Here is a 23,325-nt window from a genome sequence, read left to right on the forward strand (position 1 = left end):
CCTACGATGAAGAATAGCAAAATACTAAAAAGCTACATTCCAAAATCATACATGCATAGAAAGTAACCCCAAAAAATGTTCATCAACTGATACCGTCATCATTGTTTATGTTGTCCAGTCCATATTTAGTGCCATAATGCTTCGTGAACGTGAAATATTCGCCACGGAGCACAAAATCTACTGAGACCGGGGCTAAAATTTCGGAAAATAGTTGTTGACATGTTGCATAGTATCACAAAAATCTTCTACACACTTCATATATTTATTCCACAATGGGAAGCTTATCACTATCTCTTACTATAATTGTGATTTATGTGAACAAATTTGTATCCTGATATAACTCCCCTTTTATAATAACATTATACAAATTAAACGATACCAACCAGTGTAAAATATTCGATAGCATAACAAATAAAAAAAACTATTCATATTTTGATGGGCTGCGGATATTGTAAACGATGGTTAAACAGCAAACTTTTTGATAACGGACTAAATTTATAAGAATTACTATGTCTTTGGTACTGGCTATTCTCTCTCAGCAGAAACACACTTCTAGAATTTTACATCGTTTAAATTAAAGACATCAAAAACTCTAGCTTCGGCAACGTAAGATATCAAAATCATTTACTATATACGCATACAATCCGAATGTATCTGTGGTAAATTAAACAAAAAATAAATACACTTTTTATCTAGCATGTATCATTAAATAGAATTCCAAAGTACCCGAACATTTTTAAAGCCACACAAGGTAATAGATAAACGGCCAGTCCATTAAAAAAAAGACATTAATGTAGTTTTTTATACACGGTATTTTGAACATAACATTATGATCATGTGTTACAGAAACCAAGTTTCCGAAAATTTACCGGAGCAAAATAAATTAAACATGTTAAAAGACACATTGATAAATCATGTTGTCAAATTGAACCAACCATCCTTATTCTTCGCATGATATGATCCGAGACAGGAATCATCGAGCAACTCCTTTAATTTATTTTATATCATGGGCAGACATGTGATACTGGTATAACTGTATCCTTGGACTGCGTTTCATATTGATTATTTTCTTCGTTAAAGACAGTTTTGTATTTTTTTTTGCGACGCGTATGATACGAGTATTAAATGCCTGTCCGAGGTGCTTCGTGCTTCGTCAACTCGTCGTGCGATACACATAATAAGACCAGCTGACCCTTTCTTTCTCACGATAGCACATCGAAGAAAAATAAAATAATTATCTTCAGTCAGATAATCACGGAACGGATAAGAAATCACAAATTTTCCATAATTAACTGCTTACGGACGCGAATTCACACAGGAAATGGGGAAATTGGAAAATAATATGCCATTTTTCTCATGAAACTCCGTGACTTTTCCTTCTATCATTGGATTGAATATTTCTAATGCATACCAGACAACGGTGGCATTCGATACGCTTATACGACAGACTATTGGTTGAAATATTTGCCACAATTTCAATTCAAGCACTTTTTTGAAGAACCGTTTAAAATCGTGGGAAAGAAAGGATTAAATTGTAGTCAACCATCCCGATCCAAATTCCATCCGCTGAACAAATTAAAAAATTTTTTTTTTTTATTTTCGATAAAACAAGTAACATTAGTAATGGGTCCTCCAAGTAACGCAGAAAACGGAATTCAAGGAAAACACATCCACATTATATTGCAGAACAAATCAAAATAAAACAAAACAAAAAAAACCTACAGATATGAAAATAAACAGCAAAAGAGGGATGTATTTGTCACATTGGAGAGTAAAGAAATTCCTTGATTGTGATTATGATATTGAAAAAGCGTTATTGCCTTACATCTAGGGACTCCTCAGAATTTTACGAACGGAAGATGTTGCATGTTATCTACGGCGGAGTGCAGGTGGGTGGAAGGCTACAGTGGGCAGGGCACGTCACCAGGATGTTGGATAACAACCCAATTAAAATATCTCTCCGTCTGTCTGGCTTGATAAAAAAGGTCTGATAGCGAGATGGTTAGATCGAGTGGAGGACGATTTGTGGACTCTTCGTAGGTAGGGTAAGATAAGATATAATTTTTCAAACCTGCGTCATTTTCATTGATAAATAATTTCATGTGTTAGGTATACCGCATTTAGTTCACTACTGGACTGCGAACTGCGACTTTATAAGTGCGAAAACGTAAATAAAAGTGCGCGATTGCATCAAATCAGGTTGATGTCTTCGGCGCACTATTTCATCAATCTATGGAGAACAAGTGCTCTGAAGACACCGAGTTGATTTGATGCAATCGCGCACTTTTATTAGCGTTTTCGCACTCGTGAAAACTAGTGCGATAGTCCAGTGGTGAACTAAATGCGCTATATTCAAAATGGTAACAGCAACACCATTTTTTAAACAGCACGGACAGTTAACGTAAGTATGTGTCGAACAAAGTCCCAGTGTTGGTTGGGACGTTAAACAGAACTGGCACGATGGCCCTCCGGCGAGACAGGAGTGTTGGCGTAGGCCCAATAAGCCACCCGTAAAAATCCCCATTGCGAATAACATAGGAGAAAATACGACTCGATACAATCGGCAAAGACCCACGCGACGAAATAAGGACTACGATTGGAAACTTGGAACATGGAATTGCAAGCCACTAGGTTTCGCAGGATGTGACAGGATAATCTACGACGAACTACATCCCCGCAACTTCGACATCGTGGCGTTGCAGGAACTTTGTTGAACTGGACAGAAAGTGTGGAAAAGCGGGCATCGAGCGGCTACCTTCTACCAAAGCTGTGGCACCACCAATGAACTGGGAACAGGATTTATAGTGTTGGGCAAGATGCGACAACGTGTGATCGGGTGGCAGCCGATCAACGCAAGGATGTGCATGTTGAGAGTTAAGGGCCGTTTCTTCAACTACAGCATCATCAACGTCCACTGCCCACACGAAGGGAGACCTGATGACGAGAAAGAAGCGTTCTACGCGCAGTTAGAGCAAACATACGATGGTTGCTCGCCGCGTGACGTGAAAATCGTTGTCGGCGACATGAACGCGCAGGTAGGAAGGGAGGAAATGTACAGACCGGTAATCGGGCGAAACAGCCTGCACGCCGTATCGAATGATAACGGCCAGCGATGCGTAAACTTTGCAGCCTCCCGTGGTATGGTAGTCCGAAGCACCTTCTTCCCCCGCAAAGATATCCACAAAGCCACCTGGAGATCACCCGACCATCAAACAGAAAACCAAATCGACCACGTTGTAATCGACGGTAAATTCTTCTCAGATACAGGGGATGGCCAAAATGTTTGGGATAGGCAACTTTTTTTCTCCCACAAAAAAAATCAACATGCTGTAACTTTTCATAGAGTGCATCAAAAATTCTCAAATTTTGACTGTTTGTCAACCTATTATATGTACATCATTGGTAAAAATTTGGGCTCGATTGATTAATTTTTCGCGAAGTTATAACCGTTCGGGTAAAACACTATTATTTAGACAACTAATTTTTGAACTGTTATATCTCAGAAACCAGTGAACCGAATTGAATGAATTTTTTAACGTATATCAACAATATATTGATACTTAATACGACGTTATAAAATGTAATATTTTCTCACGGCGAATTAAGTTATATCGGATTGAAATTTTTACCCATATAGAGGGAAATAAGTCAAATTTACAATACCACACAAAAATTACTAAATGTGTTCTTCCTTCAATCTAAATAGGCTCTAATATATCTGATTAGAGATAACTTGAGAACAGAAGTGGAAAATCTTTGGATATCAACACTTAAATTTATTGACATTGATGTGAAAAAATTACATTTTTTCGAGAAAAATCCAAAAAGCGTCGATCCATGATAACTTTTTTCAACGTTTAAAAAGTACCTATGTTTTAATAGTTTGTAAAGCATTTACATATTGTTAGTGTACGTACAAAATTTCATTCAATTCGGTTCACTGGTTTCCGAGATATGACACCTCAAAAATGAGTTGTCTGAAAAATAGTGTTTTACCCGAACGGTTCTAACTTTGCGAAAAATTTATCAATCGAGCCCAAATTTGTACCAATGATGCACACATAATAGGTTGACAAACAGTCAAAATTTGATATTTTTTGATGCGCTCTATGAAAAGTTATAGCTTGTTGAACTTTTTTGTGAGAGAAAAAAAAGTTGCCTATCCCAAACATTTTGGCCATCCCCTGTATAACCAACGTCCGCACATACCGCAGTGCGAATATAGATTCGGATCACTACTTAGTCGCTGTATGCATGCGCTCAAAACTTTCGACAGTTATCACCACGCGTCGAAGTCGAACGCCGCGGCTCAACATCGAGCAACTTCGTAACGTAGAAGTGGCTCAAGACTACGCGCAGCAGTTAGCAGTGGCCCTACCAACGGAAGAGCAGCTTGGCGCAGCTACACTTGAAGATGGCTGGAGGGACATCCGATCCGCCATAGGTAGTACCTCGGCTACAGCACTAGGTTTCGCGACTCCGAATCACAGAAACGACTGGTACGACGGCGAATGTGAACAGTTGAAAAACGAGAAGAATGCAGCATGGGCGAGAATGCTGCAACACCGTACGAGAGCGAATGAGGCACGTTACAAACAGGCGCGGAACAGGCAGAACTCAGTCTTCCGGATGAAGAAGCGCCAGCAGGAAGAACGAGATCACGAAGCGATGGAAGAGCTGTACCGCGCTAAGGACACACAAAAGTTCTACGAGAAGCTGAACCGCTCGCGCAGAGGCTTTGTGCCACAAGCCGACATGTGCCGAGATAATCACGGGAATATTCTCACGAGCGAGCGTGAGGTGGTCGAGAGGTGGCGGCAGCATTACGATGAGCACCTCAATGGCGACGTTGCAAGTACCGAAGGTGGCGTGGTAACAGATCTAGGAGTATGTGCACAGGACGAAAGACTTCCAGCCCCTGACCTTCAAGAGATTGAGGAGGAGATTGGCCGGTTGAAAAACAACAAAGCCGCTGGAGCAGATCAACTACCAAGCGAGCTTCTAAAATACGGTGGAGAAGCACTGGTGAGAGCACTACACTGGATCATTACCAAGATTTGGGAGGAGGAAGTATTACCGGAGGAATGGATGGAAGGTATCGTGTGTCCCATCTACAAAAAGGGCGACAAGTTGGATTGCGGGAACTACCGCGCGATCACACTACTGAGCGCTGCCTACAAGATACTCTCTCAAATTTTATGCCGCCGTCTATCACCGATTGCAAGAGAGTTCGTGGGGCAATATCAGGCTGGATTTATGGGTGAACGCGCTACAACGGACCAGATGTTCGCCATCCGCCAGGTGTTGCAGAAATGCCGCGAATACAACGTGCCCACACATCACTTGTTCATCGATTTCAAATCGGCGTATGATACAATCGATCGAGAACAGCTATGGCAGATTATGCACGAATACGGATTCCCGGATAAACTGATACGGTTGATCAAGGCGACGATGGATCGAGTGATGTGCGTAGTTCGAGTATCAGGGACACTCTCGAGTCCCTTCGAAACTCGCAGAGGGTTACGGCAAGGTGATGGTCTTTCGTGCTTGCTGTTCAACATTGCTTTGGAGGGTGTAATAAGAAGAGCGGGGATAAACACGAGTGGGACGATTTTCACGAAGTCCGTTCAGCTGCTTGGTTTCGCCGATGATATTGATATTATTGCTCGTAAATTTGAGACGATGGCGGAAACGTACATCCGACTAAAGAGTGAAGCCAGGCGAATCGGATTAGTCATTAATGTGTCGAAAACAAAGTACATGAAGGCAAAGGGCTCCAGGGAGGAATCACCGCGCCCGCCACCCCGAATTCATATCGACGGTGATGAAATCGAGGCGGTTGAAGAATTCGTGTACTTGGGTTCACTGGTGACCGCCGACAACGACACCAGCAGAGAAATTCAGAGGCGCATTGTGGCAGGAAATCGTTCTTACTTTGGACTCCGCAGAACTCTACGATCGAATAAAGTTCGCCGTAACACGAAGTTAACCATCTACAAAACGCTGATTAGACCGGTCGTCCTCTATGGGCACGAAACATGGACCCTACGTGCAGAGGACCAACGCGCCCTTGGAGTTTTCGAACGGAAGGTGTTGCGTACCATCTACGGCGGAGTGCAGATGGAAGACGGGACTTGGAGAAGGCGAATGAACCACGAGCTGCATCAGCTGCTGAGAGAACCAACCATCGTCCATACCGCGAAAATCGGGAGGCTACGGTGGGCGGGTCACGTCATCAGGATGTCGGATAGCAACCCGACTAAAATGGTTCTCGAGAGTCATCCGACCGGTAAAAGAAGGCGTGGAGCGCAGCGAGCTAGGTGGGTCGACCAAGTGGAGGACGATCTGCGGACCCTACGCAGAGTGCGGAACTGGAGACAAACAGCCATGGACCGAGTGGAATGGAGGCGGCTACTATGTACAGCAGAGGCCACCCCGGCCTTAGCCTGACCGGTAAGTAAGTAAGTAAGTGTCGAACAAAGTGGCAAATACAAAGAATAGACACAATTATGATGACAGGTAAAATTTTCACTTTTCAGAAAAAAGTTCAACTACCTATCTGTAACTTTTTGAAAAGTGCATCAAATGTTTCACTGTAAGTTGATCAACTAGTTGTGTAGTTGGTTTCCGAATAAATCCGGAACTAGTCATTCAACTTCAGCAACCGGTGCATTCTATAAAATAATAATCATTTCTGGTTGTTCTGTCGAAATTTCATTAAAATCGGGTAAAAATTGAAGAAAATAGGGCCAAATGAACATCACATTTTGAGTACGCAAAATAGCGTCTGGGATCTGACTCGGCAGACGGGCCTATTTTGAGCAGTTGCTGCTATAGCTCAGTCAATTTCAAATCAATTGACATGAAATTTTGTACACGGCTAAACACTGTGCGTATCTCATCCTATCCCAAAAATTAGGTCAATTAGCAGTAGCGTTAGCATTAAGCGAGTCGCACAAAATTCGTAGATGGTACAGTCCTAGACCGCTGCTGTTATGAGGGTTGCCTCCTTCCCGTCCGTACCAAAGCACAAATATTTGGGGCTAATCTCTGACTCTTAGACAAGCCTGACCCTACTAACAAAAGTAGCTGCATAAGAGCTTATGCAGCAAACGAATTCGAGAGGAAGCTATTTTAAGCTCTTATTCAGCAAAAATGTTAGTTGGGGACGCAATCCTCCAATAATGGTCGAGCACTGTCCTGGCCACGTCCTTGCGACTGCTGGAAAGGATGGTTAGTTTTGAACACCTATGAAAAATGTAGACAACTCTACGATCTCTCAGGCCTAGGTGTCGCGGGAATTTGGGTGTTGTTAGTGGAAAGGTAAACTCCAAAGGATACGCTTGGTCAACGTTCAAGCACACCATTGTTAGACTGCTTCGAATCAGTTGTCTGCTCAATTCATCCTGGTTTCCTCGTCATCTTGATGGCATTTGGTTGAATTACTAGATTCTTCGGTTGATAATCTGAAATATTAAATAATATTAACATCGTACGTCAAATAAGCTACATATTAGTGATACGCTCGCCACAGTTACATATTTTTACAATATTATTTATAGCAACGATAAATATACCTGAATCCTACTGAAATAAAATATTAATTAGCAGTACAATGAAACAAAAATGATGATGATGATGATGATGATGATGATGATGATGATGATTGTGTACCCACCATCAGCGCAAGGATTACCTATGGCTGCAGAGTCATACCGGAACGGAATGATCTACCTGATGGTTTGTTGTAGCAGGGTAAGCTAAATTCAATGGAGACCTTCGGAAAACAACATGATAGGGTAAAAGCCCCCTTAGTGGAGGTAGTACCAATAGTGGTGGTAGTGGCAATTTAGCACTATTTTGACCAAAAAGCTTGCAAATGGCATTTTTAATAGATGCATCATACCTAATTAATAACATTAATTCAGTTTTGCGTTCAGGATTTGGCGGAAAAAATATATTAAATAATTATTTTCCTTAACTTTTTTGCTCCTTTGCACCTATAGTGGTGGTAGTGTTCCTATAGTGGTGGGTCCTATAAGAATTCACTTGGATGCGCCACTATAGGAACCAATGTTAAATTTTACCTCCATAATAGGAACCATGTACCTATAGTTGGTGCAAGTGACAATGGTTTTTACATTTTTCTTAGCAAATTTAAGAGAAAAACTATCGATTAACGTTTTCAGACTTTTTATTGTGTGATATTATCAATTTTATTCAATTATTTTAGTACAAGGAGCTACTAATAGCACCACTATTGGTACATTTACCCTAATTGTTATCTCGTGACAAAGTCTGGCCACCCCACGAACATTTGCCCGGAAACTAGTTCATTTAACTTCCTTAGGCTACCCCTCCGAAATCCCCATATATGTCATGTTCAAATATAAAAAGTAATAATAAGGAACGAACTCACCGGGTAATCCTGACCAGCTGGTTTTCTATGTTTGGCTTTGGTCTCAGCATGCAAACGGTCCAACCATATTAAATGTGCACTCGTTCACACCACTCGCTGATTCTCCGATCGTCCATCGAAGAATCCGAAAAAAATACATAAACGAGAATACCCGACGCACTGAAAAACAATCTCTTGGATACTAGCATTTCCTAACTCGGAATAACGACGAACACGAGCACCACGATGCGGGCAATGTGGTCTCTTGCCACCGAGCCATCGTCGATCGTTTACACAAAGTGCGAACAAAAAACACAAAGAAAAATACGAAAACGCGGGAACGACGAAATGCAGTAAGTTTCAGCCTCCGCGCCCTGCTTGTCACTGACGACCGTCGACCGTTCACTCTTCCATCAGCGTTCCACTCAAGTACGAACGAAAACACAAAGAAAAATGCAAAAACGCGGGAACGACGAAATGCGGCATGTTTCAGCTTCCGCGCCCTACTTGTCACTGTACAATGAAACAAAAATACTACAAAACACAAAAAAGTGCACCAAACTTTGATCTTGGAGTATTTATAAATATGGTAAATATCAAGATCAAAATTTGTTTTGGTAGATCTTACACCGCAACGCACCATTCTAAGGTGATCTACCCACGTTACAGGGACTATTCCAAAAATCAAGTCTCACTCTTCTTGGCGTAACGTCCTCATTGGGACAAAGCCTGCTTCTCAGCTTAGTGTTGAGCACTTCCACAGTTATTAACTGAGAGCTTCCTCTGCCAATGACCATTTTGCATGCGTATATCGTGTGGCAGGCACGAAGATACTCTATGCCCAAGGAAGTCAAAGAAAATATCCTTTACGAAAAGATCCTGGACCGACCGGGAATCGAACCCGTCACCCTCAGCATGGTCATGCTGAATACCCGTGCGTTTACCGCCTCGGCTATATGGGCCCAATCAAAATCAAGTCAATTGGTTTAAAATTGACTGAGTTATAACAGCAAGTGCCCAAAATAGGTCCGCCTGCCTAAATGGCCCCGGACCCTACATCAGGAACGTAAAGGTTAAAAATAATTTATGTAATCGTTATAATTTTCTTCCTTGTTAAGAATTTTAAGTTAAGTTTTTCTTAGCCCATTATATAAGTCATAAGTGCTCGAAACTTTATTGCATTAGGTTCATTGAGTCCGGAGATATAACAGCTCAAAGTTGTCTATCGGATAATTATAGGTACCTGTTTCTAGAATTATTCCAACTTCGTGTGGAATAGCCTGTTTTTTTTCAAATTTGGACCATTGATACACAACTAGTTGGTCAACTTACAGTAAAAATTTGAAATTTTTTGATACACTTTTCAAGAAATTGCAGGATATTTGACCCTATCATTTTGTCTATCCCCTGTAAGATTTTCATACATTGGAAACAGTACTGTTGTTTGAGCATATATCTGGTAATTGAACAACTAGTCAAATAGAAGTTTAATGAAAGTTGTTTAAGGTTGTCTCAGTTACCTGATAATGCTGTTTCCAACATAATTGATGCCGCTATTTCATTTATGACTGACAATACAAAAAGTAGCGTAGATCAGCGTTTCTCAAACTATGGGTCGACTGTCGACACCAACTGCACTGGTGGATAGCCGGCTGATTTTTTTCTTGCGGGTCATGAAGTTTCGGGCGATATTATATAAAATCTATCCTCAACTTATGGACAAATACATTATTTCCGAAATTCACAATTTAGAGATATAAATTGAAGAATCTATTCTATAAATTGAGTTTTCCCTAATTGTGTACACTGTAATGTATTTTGAGTCTTAGTCCAAAGTAAAATGGATAGAGTATGCTGGAGCAAAAATTTGATCTCTTAGTTGAATATCTTATAGTAAAAGAATATCGTCAACTGACTCTACCATCCATGAGCTAAAACTTTGATGTACAAAGTTACGCCAAATGCATTTTCAATTTTTAGTTATTACAAACTTTTTAAGTGTGTGTCAAATTCGAGCTCTTACCCGCGGAGTACTTAAATGTTAGAATCTTCTAATTGTTCAATTGCTACAGCTTTGGCAATTAGGAGATTCAGTAAACAGATTAAACAACTGCGTAAGCCATGATTTTTTTAAATGTATCATATAGGGCACTGCACTGTTTTGATTTTGCATGGGATTTTGACGTTTCTTGGCCTTGTTGTTTACAAAGTTTCTGTAAGAGTGAAAGACAAGGAGAGAATTTCATGCAGTGCCCTATAATTTCGAATGAAATAATCAAAAATTGCCTTGGCGATCGCGACGTTCAATCTTCTTCTTCTTGCTTCTAGGTGCTCTTTGTATTAACAAAGAGCGAAAAATGGCGCAGCGAACTAGCGCTATATTGCCAGTTAATTTTTGGTTTATACTCAATTAGAGTTTACTTTCTGGTGAGCACGCCGCGAACACGACCGAGCGTGTCGATCGCTGCAGTCGTACTGACGTTCAATCAGTTTAACCGGTTTACGCTGTTTAGTGGATCCCCTTATTATTATCATTTTAATATTTTAGTAATAGAAACACCAGTTACCAGTTAACATTTGATGTTGTATGTAGAATACACTTTAAATTTCGATCTGAATTTTACTCAAATAAGGGTTAAATTTAACACACCGAACTTTAGTTGTTTTCCCCAAATTCAGGTAGAACGACAAACTTTTACAATGTTGATCGTTCGATATTAACAGTTTCTTCATATTTAGAGATCTACGTATATTTCGAAGACTTTCATGTTTTTACATGGAGTTGCTAAATGACTCGAACTCTTGCCCCACAATTTGAGCATACTTAACCAGTGTTGGTAAAATCACACTCAAAGCACACTCATGAACCGCTCCTGCGTGAGAAAACTCGCACGCGATTCTGAATCATTTTTCATTTTCTCACGCGCGAGATTTTTATGCAAAATCTCGCTCTCACGAATCAAGCGCCGAAATCTCGTTCGCTTGTAAAACGAACCCAAATCAATTTGAACGGCATCCAATGTTGTTGTACGATAGGTTTGCTTTTGTTCTATCATATAATCCTCAAAACATCGAAGTAAGTAATAAGAATACCAATAAATGAAGCAATGAGTGAAATCGCGAGTCAACTCATGCATAAATAAAAAGAAAATCGCGTTAAGTACTGTTCCTTTGAATTCCACTAAGAATTTGCATCCTTTGACAGATACGTATTTCGTATATATATATATATACAGATACTCGAGTCGAGTCAAGTACAAGACACTGAAGACGACCTTACAGTTGAGGTCGAAATACGTATCTGTCAAAGGATGCAAATTCTTAGTGGAATTCAAAGGAACAGTACTTAACGCGATTTTCTTTTTATTTACAGATATTCCCCTAACAAGCCCAGGTTAATCATCAACTCATGCATGTTTTTTCGGCGATGAGTTTGGCGAGTCAAGAATCGCGCGTGAAACAACTCAAGCATGAGATTTGAGAATTTACGCCCCATAATAAAAAAACGAATTAAAATTTATTACAATTCTCATGCATGTGTCGGAAGGACCATCCAAACTACATTTTTTTTTTGGTCTAAAATCCCTTTTTTGTTGTAACTTTTCGAAATATTGATCAATTTTCATACTTTTTGGAGTGAAAGGCCATTTATCAAAAAGATTTTGAGATCCGAAGGTAACAACAATTTGAATTGTACTCAAAAACTTCAAAAAGTACTCTTGCCCCACTTGAACTTTTGCACCACCCTACTCTAATGAAGCAAATTTTCTGCGTCCTGAATTCGATTTTACTGTTAAAAGTTTTGAGATCCTGGTAAAACTGTAAATTTTCAGAATGTTCTGAACATTACCCGGGTAGAGGAAAAGAGCTAAATAATAGCAAATTTTGATACGGAAATCAAAAAGTGATACTGGTTTGATTGATATAAGAGATAGAAGATCTAAAAATAATATCACAAATTTACTCCTGAAACATCATCATCATATCATATTTAGATTTTGTAAGATCTAACCAATAACAGCAAGCTATTTGTTTGATCTTGAAATATCAAATGTTGATATTGTTCAGATGTTCTAGGAACATTTTTTGATATTGTTTTCAGATTTTTTTATCTCTTATATCAATCAAACCAATATCACGTTTTGATCGTCAGTATTGCACCTCTATCCCGGTATGCGTTCAAGTTGTTCCTTGCAGATTGCATTGATATTCAGTAATTGTGAACATCTTTCTTAACGGTTATGCATAATGTGCAACCAACCATAATCAATATTTATACAGTCAACTAATATTTCAAAACCGTTCATAATCTATCGAAATTACTTTTATGGAGCAGAAACATAACATCTTAGATCATAAGCAATTCGATTTCCTATAAAATTCTACTTAGACAAGCGGGGACAATACATTCGTTCAACCACTTTTCCCCCGAGAACGACACGAAGATGTTCTTACCTATTGCATTCGACACGCTCTGCTAGAAGGGAGTCTCCATAAACAACGTTGTTTTTTTCAAAGCAGAAGTTCAATACTACCTTGTCACCCCGTATCATATTTTCCTAAACGTTGAGCACGAATTTGCATAGAAATGAAATGCAGAATAGTCACGACATTACAGGATGCTTCCCCACACAATACACCACGTCAAATCGGAAAGGATTGACATGCCGTCCTTCATTCTTCCCACGCATTGCTTACCCATAACCCATATTAAAAGCTTGGGCTTCGTGTTACACTTACAGTAATCTTGGAAATGATGTGGTCAATTGAGGCTCGTTTATGCCAAAACATAAACGTCTGTGGTTGCAAAGGATTATTCGATTATTTCTGAGATTTTAATCAAGTGTGAATATGCAATTGGAAATTCAGTTTCATTTATTTCAAAATGATCAAATAAAAAGTTTAAATGAGAAATAATCCGAATCATTTTTTAACTTCTGTACAATTTTTAGAACTGACACTATTTCGCCATATATCAAATACTTTTATCTCTACAACTCCGCTTTCGAAGCCGCATTCTGCAGGATAACAACTGTACATTGGAGCTTCCGTTTCAAAGGGCACCGTTTATATTATATGATGACGATGGGAAAAACACGATGACAACACAAAGGTTCCTCAAGTTTGCGGCCGGGGTAAGTGTGTTTGGAAAAGTTTCGTTCCAACTAACTTTTTCCGGGCTGAGGCACAATAATACGAGCATGACAAAGAACTATTTATTAGTATCTTTTCTCTCGTCCCACGTGGATCAGCGAGCAGCCTAGTGCTGCTGGCTGGTTGGTGCATACTTTCCGTTCGAAGCAAGAGATAGACGAAGTCTTGGAAGCAAGCGCTAGTAATATTTCGCTATAATGGAGGTAATTTGTTCTTTTTGCTGTATTTGATATTTGTGCTGATTAAAACTTTTATCCTCAATTTTATTATTTACTTTGTCCGTCATTCGGTTGTTCCTGTCTCTTTCTGATATACGTGACAAATGGTATAATTAAACTTGAAATGGCAATATAGCAGCACCAACCAGCTACGACAACGGCTGGTCCAAGTTCAGCAGCCATGGCCACAGCCACTACGGTTCCAACGCTAGTAGCGGCAACAGCAGTTGTGCCCCGAAAACCACCTCCAAACTTGAACCCCTCTCCAGGACCAAAACCGGGACGTTTCTTCGGATCTGCCTTCAATATAACCAATCGGTATCGGGCCAACAGCAGCAACTTGGGAAAGGTTAGCCTGGCCATAACCAACTTGAAGGTCATCAATAACGTTCCGTTACCTCCGCCAATTTGTGCCATGGTGGCAAACGACTCGCCTCCGTTGCTGAAGTATCAACCGTCCTATCAGCTCCAATCGAAGAACCCCTTCAATCGGGAAGCGTGCGAAGTAATTTTGCGAGAAGCGTTGGACAAGGCTCTTCAGGGGGTTGAATATAGTTCCTATTTCGCGCCATCCCTATGCCAGCAGATCTGTGAAGACGTGAAATCGAGGGTAAAGGAGTTGAACTTTGATAGGTAAGTTGATAATTACATAACATAACGAAACTAAAATGTATTCAATTAAGCTTCAATCGTTGAAACTATCTGTTGGATTCTTCCTGTTTCCCTGAACGCTCAGGGTTCAAAGGACTTTTGCATACGCTTGCGTTAGTGGGCTACCTAGTTACCTTCTAAAAAATGTTTTCGCGGTTTTTTTTCTATTTTTTGCTCTACATGACCAGCCTTCTAAAATCGGGATTATTTTTTGCGTTTTACCATAGTCGCTTTTTAGTGCACATCAGTATCTTTTTGTCCATCATTTTCCAGTTTCCCATAGAGAATTGCCGCAAAACTTTACGCTCAAAAACTCTGAGAGCTTTTCGGTCTGCCTCGTTAACATCTGCGACTCTTGACCGGGAAGAAGATATTGTGCAGTGCGAATTTCGTTTGCGTGTGAAAGTTTAATGGGCTCTAAACTGGTAACTTTCCTACTTATTTTTAGTCCTGAGCACCCACGGTGGTTCATAGGGACGAATTGAAAGATCTCCTTACAGGGCGATTACCCGGCATCGCCTTGACCTATGCTGCCGTGTGCACCATAGTTAAGGTTTTTAGTTTTTGATTTTTTTTATTAAATATCGAAGCAATATTTTCAAAATTGGTTTTCATGTACATGTTGAGCATGGATCAAGGTATCTTCTGATTTTTTTTTGTGGTGGAAAAAGTTTTCCATTTTTGCAGAAACCATTTTTTTGTGAAATTGTATTCAAAAATTGTTTCTGCAAAAGCGAAAAACATTTTCCACCACTTAAAAAAATCAGGAGATACCTTGATCTATACTCTACATGTGCACGAAAACCGATTTTGAAAATATTGCTTCGTTATTTTATAAAAAAACAAAAACCAAAGAGTGAGGAAATGGATCTAGTTTCGCCTTAAAAGGGATTCCCATAGAATATGGGACAACTATGCCGCACACGGTATTGTAGCCAGGTTAAATTTCTGTCGACTTGTTTTATTTCGTTTTTGAGGCTGCACCGCCATAAGCCTCTGGGCCTGCCTCAGCTGCGATTTCCTGCTGGGTTTCAATCTAACGCTTGCTTGCAGATTTCGTTTCCGCCGCTGCGTAGAGAGTGGCCGCTCCACCTCCACATCCGCTACCTAGTTTCTTTCACCATCGGCTTTTGATGGCATCAGACATGATGAAGAGTTGCAGCTGTTGAGTGATCTCCGCTGATACACACCAAGTTTCACTGGCGTACAGCAGGACAGATCTCACGTTCGAGTTAAAAATTCAGATTTTGGTGCGTCAACAAATCTGATTGTTTTTCCATTTCTTAAACTCGCAAAAGCAGCCCTCGCCTTCTTAACCCGTGCATCTATGGTGATCTTGGTGGAAATACGCCCTTTGGCTACCAAGCTATTGAAAGCTTTTAACATTCTCCACTAAGGACTGTATCGGAAATTAACTATAAACATTCAAAATGCTCTATCTCGACGCACGGTTGGTCTTTTCATTCCGGTTCTTCTATGAAATCTTCACAATATAGTTAAGTTTAGAACAGCTTGAAGAAATTTGGAAAATGTTTAGTATTATTGAAAATATGGGTCTATGAGTATACCACACAAAATAACAATCTGTACAAGCAGTTTTTATTTTAAAATTTTTTAACGTTTCAAACATTTGTAACGAAAAAAAATTGTACGGGGAAAAATCTGGAAAATAATGATTATTACTAGCAGTTATGTACACATAACATATCACTCAAAACTGACTTTTAAAATTCTTATTTTGGATAGAAAAACCTCCAACATTAAGAATATGGTCTATCCAAAAAAAAACACCTACTTTTTGGTCGAACTTTGACGCTCTGTTTCAAATATCTTTAGAGGTTATAAAATTCCGTTCTAGTCTAGTCTAGTCTAGTCTAGTCTACACATACACAGCCATTCATTGAAAGAATCCTGGAAAATGATAGAATCGACTACTTCTATCATTTTTCTTGTCATTATCAATACTTGCAAGACATCGGAGATGTATTACAAGTATTGAAGCGGCCAGGCCTACTGTGCAGCGTTATTGAATACAATTGAACAGAACTATGGAACGGCGACATCTCGTCAGCCGCTCCGTATCGTATGTGTAATAAATGTGAAGCAAAAACGTTGGGAGTGACGTTGCTAAGAAAGTTAATGTCACTCCGTTGGGGCTCCTCTTCTTCCTGGGATGGAACAAAGGTATTTATGGTATCAACCCCTTATGTCCTGGCTCGAAAGCCTAGGTTTAAGCGCCATTGCTCGCTCTCTGAAACGAGAAGAAAATATAGCGATCCCTTCCCCGACTGGATTAAATACCCTGTAAAATTAAGCGACAAACTACTAAGAACCATAACTGCGAGTCTATCATGGAATCAGTAAAAGTTTCCACAATTCTATCTGAAATTTAGACAGTATTTTGTTATAAATATTTGGTAGGAATTATCATATAGAGACTGCTACACCTAAATGGTATGGTATGGTATGGTATAGGTGCGTTGATCGATTAGAAAATTCATCTTTTACTGTACAATAATCTATTTTACGAATCGATTTTATGAATGAAAATTCTTCAGTAGGTGTCGTATCAACATGCAGGGTACAACATCAACATCAAAAATATTGTGATTTCATCAAATAGTTTGTTGGCAAAATTATTGTGAAAACCAAAACCAATATAAAATATACTGCCATGAATCGCATGACTGCCCTATTTTTATAGGAATTCCAGCAAACATGCTCTTGATATTCGATTCGCTGCAGTATACAACACAATAATTTTAGCAAGGTGTACTTTAAAGTATATGGCAGCGATTACAATCTTGGATCAAAAAACCATTATCTTACAACCAAAAGCATTATACCCACTCATTTCATGTGGTTTGAACAGCAAAAAGAATACATTACACACCACACCTTGCGCTGCCCATTTTTGTTTCGTTGACTAGCGTGTTGCGCATAAGTTCCGATTGATAGTGCGCAGGCGGCACCGCATTATATATACAGAAAAAAAAAATGCAACATCTACGCCATCTACTGTTATTATACTGCCGATTACTTTGCGATTGCGATAAATTTAACGGATCAAATCAGAACGAACTCACCAAATTAGCTTGATTGATGTGATGTCTCCATTGGCATACGAAGCAATCGAGAAGTCCAGCACAGCACGCTTACGTTTGGTGGCGGCATGCTGCGGTGTATTACGCAGTACTTCCGATCGGGCCACACTGGTGCTACTCGAAGACATCTGGAAGATGGTGGTCGGGCTTCCGGGAGTGATGTTCTAACGGACTTCCTCGGACGACAGCAGCTTGTGCAGCGAAATCTTGATGACATTCAGATCCTACTTTTCCTGGAGCTGCTGGGAGATCTGGTTGCGGAGGCGCTCGATTTCGTCCAGGCTTGGCGCTGCCTTTCGGCATTAAAGGTTTTGTCACTGCCCATTTCCAATTTTCCAGACAAACAGTGGAAAAGCAGCTCTCTCCGATACGTTTTCTAAATAGCCGCTTCTTTTTCAATCGGTGATTTTCACTTCTCCTCCTCAACACTCAAGAGGCATCATGATGATGATGGCATCCAGATCAATTACACTTCATTCAAATAATTGTTCGTCACATTCAATTATCAATTTTCCCATTTCTTCAGTGAAAAAAATTGACAGGAAACACACGCAACAAAATTTTCCACATCCGTTCTCTTCCATCTTAGAGGTTATAAAATTCCGTTCTCTGGTAAAACTACCTCTTCAATAGATTTAAATACATACCCACTCGAACAAAATGCCAAATTTCAACTTTATGTATTTTTTATTTGCGTAATCGTTCTTTGAAGACGCATAAAAAAAGAGTTCATCGAAAAATGACCTTTTTTCATTTTTAAGAATTGCCCTAAACTGCGTAGGGAATTTTTCTTGATAAAAATAATTTTCCTATATCATGAGCATTCTGGAAAAGAATGTATTTGCGCAAAAATAAGAGAAAAAAATTGAATATTTTCCCACAGTTTTCGCAATTTTAAATTTTTAGGAGGTGTCCAAAATTTTAAAAACATTTGTGCATTCTTTGAGATAAAAGTCCAAGTTAAATGATTATTTTTTGAAAATCAGAACTGCCATTCTTTATTTAAGAGATTTATATAGTATCTCCAAGAATAAAGTTATGTTTCAGGCAATTGTGAACGTTTATAGTTAATTTCCGATACAGTCCTTACTTACCCAACTACCGTAAAGCTGGAAGGGTTGGTCGTGTTTACATCCAATGTTGGCATTGATGATAAATCCTGTCGTCGAGGAGCGATTGGTAAGATCATCAAGCTTATCAGAGAGCCGTTGAGCTAGGAGATCAATCACACCTACCAGGATCTCGTCGATTACGATGAGGAACAGTAGCGGTGATAGTATACAACTTTGTCTCACTCCAGCTACGACCCGGATGGGATCGGACAAGACTCAGTACTTGTGCAGTACTATGCACGAAAACGCCCTGTATTGTGCTTCAATGAGGCCAATGATTTTCTCAGGGACACCCTTGCGCCTGAGGACTTCTCACATGTTTTCGTGATTAAAACGGTCGAATGCTTTTTCATAATCAATGAACAAGTTAGAGAGACTCTTGGAATTCATTGATTTGCTCCAGGATTGATTGATTGATTTGATCCACAATATAATGCCCCGCCAATTATCGCTTACAGCCTTTTTGGATACCTTTACTAAGACGCTTTCCATCCAGGCGGTTAATTAATGTTAATTGACCAATTTACCTTTAGATTGCTTAAACAATATATTTCCATGCTTAATGACTTGCAGTCAAAAAAGCCCAAAATCGCATATTTTGCCATACAAATTGAGGTATAGCTCAAAATGTGTGACGTGCTGGAGCTAATCTGAGCCCAGATTTGGATTCAGCGGCCCAAAATCTGCCAGAGACACATGAGTTTGCTTTTGAGACAAAAAAATGTTGCGCTGTGTTATTGGTTATAAGAAACCTGAAACACCTGATGTTTACCAATCAGGCTCAGTAGAATAGCGGAGAAACCTTGGAATGCTTACGAAATGTTTCTGAAAACTAGAAAAGACTAGTGAAATTTCATACATACGTTCTAATGAATTTATAACTACATTCAAGGCTACATATTAGATGAAGTCTGTTACAGGACTCGTGTTGATTAAGTTCTAAATTCCTTCTGTAGAACTCTTAACCTTAAACTCTTCTTACGCAAAATTGATCAATAATGTCAAACGATATTTTAACACGAAATGCTTTTTTCATAAATTTGCAGAAAAAAATGCGAAAGCATCTGGAAACTTGAAATACGAAACAATATAAGCAGGTATTGTGCCAAAAATTCTACCAGTTAGGTCTGAACTAAAGATTCCTCATGTGCAGCGGGATTGGTGTGCAGTCCTCCGGGACTGTGGGCTCCTAAATGACAGTGTCCTTTTACAAAAATTTAGTATAAGTTGGCTGCTACACAGCGGAGTCACCCACCGTTTGTCGAGCTCATGTTACTTTTGGTACTTTCCAAGTCAAACCTGAAGATCTTTTAAGCAATTCGTAAAGAAATATCGGTAACTATGTTGATTTTTTCCTATGGTTACCATCTGAATACTGAAAAATACGCTATAAACTCCTCCTGTTTAGGAATTAAACAATGAAAATAGCCTTTTCAATTTGATTTAGAATTTCCTTCATTTTTTTCAGGTATTTTCTAAAATTTTCCCAAATACTGTCTAAGTATTCCTTTCAGCAAAAGATATAAGAGCTAAACACCTCGTAATACAGATTTATTTCTTGAAACCAAGGATGGGAACACTCACTTGCAAAGAGTTACACTCACTTGCATTTTTCTCAGCTCAGAAGCGTGCAATCAAAAAACGATGTATGGACGACTTTTGCCTTGTGATTTTGTCTAAAAGTTTGCCGAATAGAGTAGAGGTCGCACACGCATACCGAATTCGTGATTGAGCTGCGAAGGCAACTCTACACGAGGTGAATGTAATTTACACTCACCTTGTGGAGAGTCGCTTTCACAGCTCTGTCACGACTTTGGAATTCGTGAGCGACCTTTACTCTATTCGACAAAGTTTGAGACCAAACCAGAAGGCAAAAGTCGTCCATACATCGTTTTTTGATTGCTCGCTTCTGAGCTGAGAAAATAGCAAGTGAGTGTAATTCTTTGCAAGTGAGTGTTCCCATCCCTGCTTGAAACCAAGTTGAAAACTCTTTCAAGAGTTGCACCAGAAATATTTACAAAGGATTGCTCTAGTGGAACTTTTGTGTATAAAACCTTCTACCAAATGTGTCGATGTAATCGATTTCTCCTCCAGGATTTTCAAATTTGTTTTTCTAGAGATAACTCTAGAAGAACTTCGATGTTGTTTAGAACATTCGCTTGTGTGTCCTACATCCTCTATCCCATTATTCTTGACATTTTATGACATTGTACCAGAATTACTTAAAAACGAATACAACTTATTATTTTTATTTTGTAGAAAATATTTTGAATATTCATTTTTTTGCGTCTTTATTTATCTAGGGTAAGTATGTAAGACATCAGTAATCTCACGCTCCCATTTACATCCTAATCGAAAACTAGCGACTACGGCACCGATTGATTCTGTTGTTTTTGTTTTCATGCGTGCTGATTTCTACCAAAAACACACAAAAATATGAAACAAAACAAACAAAGTTTCAATCCTTTGTTTTTCGAAGGATGAAAATGGGATCCACATGCTTAAAAGGCGAACCAATACTCAATTCTAATCAGTTTCGTACCTATTAATTCCGCCCTATGTTGCTTATCCGGTGGATAACTGACACTGAGGACGATTACAAGTGGTAGTCGAAATACGCGTATCTGTCAAAGGATAAGCAACATAGGGCGGAATTAAAAGGTACGAAACTGATTACACTCATTTAAAGAGGGTATTCTGCTTAGAGGGTTCGAAAAGTCGGTACAAGACTCTATTCTAACTTTATACTTCTTTGTGTTTACTGAGACACTATAGTGCAAAACTCATGTAAATTTGCGTCCCTTGGATGCACATATCCTAGCGGCACATGTGACTTAAATTCAAACGCCGAAGTTACGTATCTAATTTTCTGTCACATTTGACTGAATTTTTCGTCATATGAAACGTACAGATGCACGAGTCACAAATTGTTTAGTACATGGTTTAGTAATTCTGATTTATTTCGTAATGTGTATGACACATATGTGCTCAGATGAAGATCAGTGTTTATAGACGATTGACTGGCTAGAATAAAAAAAATGCATGCAATACATGCTAATAGGTATATATTTAATAATTGTTTTGATTACTCATCTATTTTTTATTGAAATTGTAGAATAAAATAATCAAAAAAGTTTGTATTTATTTGATAAAGTTAAACACTTTCAACTTTCGTTCAAGTCATTTGTGTTACTCTAGTGAGTGAAAGATGTTGTTAACACGTTCAATTTGCATAAAATTGAACATATTCAGTTGACTTAAATGAAGTCACTTGCACTGTATAAACCAGGTATTGGTGCACATTTTAGCGTCAATATGGAGTCAATAATAATTTTGTATTCTAAATCCCAATTCAATAAAGAGTGGATTATGCAATGAAACTATAAGCTGTTGTTTAAACGTTTACCAACAGATCACATTGTAATGAATTAGAGCTATTGCTCTGAGAAGATACGCATATCTTTCCGTATGATATAAACGTATTTATACTGCTCCTTATGGTATATCGAGCATAATGAGCAGTGCCTGTTGTGTGACTTCCCAGTGTTTGCTCGAATCCCCGTTTCGTTTCCTTACCATCGGAAAATGATTCCATGGTTTTCGCATGCTGCTGTACTGTACGCCAAAGCCTCATGTTTGTAGCTTAATCTATACATCGTTGTAAAACAAGCTTATGTTTTCCAGCTTTCAGGGGATTTTCTTGCTTCTTCGGAGGCTGTCTGTGCCGATGTTATATGATTATAGGGACCAACATGTGTGGTGGGATCCATACCGTTCTTGTCATTTACCGAGTGCCGTGCTAGTTCAATGATATGGTGTGGGATGGTTTGGTTTGCCGGAGGGTTCTTTGAGAATCTTGATTTTTGCTTGTTTCTGATTAGTTAACATTTTGCAAACTCCGTATGATGACAGGATGGGATTTCCGGGGGAAATTCCTTGGAAAACTTTTGTCACGAGCACGCGATGTGTACCTTACTCCCAGCGAACTGTTGGAAAACAGTAACGCGGAGAACAACTTTCTACTCAAGATGCGGGCTTGTGCCGCCAGCATACTTATTGCTTGATTTGTATGTTACACGCTATCTAATGGCAATTGAATGGTGATCTTTCAATGGTGATTGTTCAGTAAAATCCGAAACTAACAGTATAAAACACCGTATGTTACGAAATCCGCGCACGGAGAAAATCGATGTTGAAGTTCGTTGATTCTAAAGCAAGTCATACTTTGAGATTTTTTAAACAGTAAACATTCAAGGTATTTTTCACATCAAACCCTATCAAACCCTATCAAACCCCCAGTTCACAAGGAATTGCAGCAGCAACGTGTAAAAATCACGATTTACATTTGTTACTTACAGTATTTTGTGTTTTAAGGCTAGACTTTAATCTGTTCTGTGGAAACCCTCATTACTGAAGCCTTCTTGCGTTCTTTGTCTTTTTTCTCCTTTACAGATACAAAATCGTCGTCACGGTTACGATGGGCGAGCGGTACATGCAAGGGCTGAAAGCAATTGCCCAGTTCCTATGGGACCCGGAAAAAGATAGCTACGTGTCCTGTATTTACGATTCTTCGCCGAGCTTGTTTGCCGTTGCGACCATCTATGCGATATATTTCGATTGAGAAAGCGGTTCGTTTCCGCTACACTGGAATGTACAGACAATGTGAATATAGTTTCTGTGAATTA

General features: G+C 39.2%; 1 protein-coding gene across 2 annotated transcripts; it reads left to right on the plus strand.

Moving 5' to 3' along the window:
• The first annotated feature begins 13,330 nt into the window (after window positions 1–13,330).
• On the plus strand, window positions 13,331–23,325 carry LOC115254755 (dynein light chain Tctex-type 5). 2 transcript variants are annotated; one of them, XM_029852425.2, is made up of 3 exons: window positions 13,331–13,758; window positions 13,913–14,406; window positions 23,093–23,325. In XM_029852425.2, the coding sequence occupies exons 1-3, from the start codon at window positions 13,753–13,755 to the stop codon at window positions 23,259–23,261; spliced, it is 669 nt and encodes a 222-aa protein (XP_029708285.1). In that variant the 5' UTR covers window positions 13,331–13,752; the 3' UTR covers window positions 23,262–23,325. The 2 variants fall into 2 exon arrangements, with proteins under 2 accessions (XP_029708285.1, XP_029708284.1); XM_029852424.2 differs by having other exon boundaries at window positions 13,333–13,758; window positions 13,910–14,406.

Source organism: Aedes albopictus, chromosome 2 (assembly GCF_035046485.1).
Source record: "Aedes albopictus strain Foshan chromosome 2, AalbF5, whole genome shotgun sequence".
In the NCBI taxonomy this organism is placed as follows: domain Eukaryota; kingdom Metazoa; phylum Arthropoda; class Insecta; order Diptera; family Culicidae; genus Aedes; species Aedes albopictus.

Coding starts and splice junctions, on each gene's coding strand:
- LOC115254755 (XM_029852424.2), top strand. Junction 14,407..23,092: donor AAGGAGTTGAACTTTGATAG/GTAAGTTGATAA, acceptor TCTCCTTTACAG/ATACAAAATCGTCGTCACGG.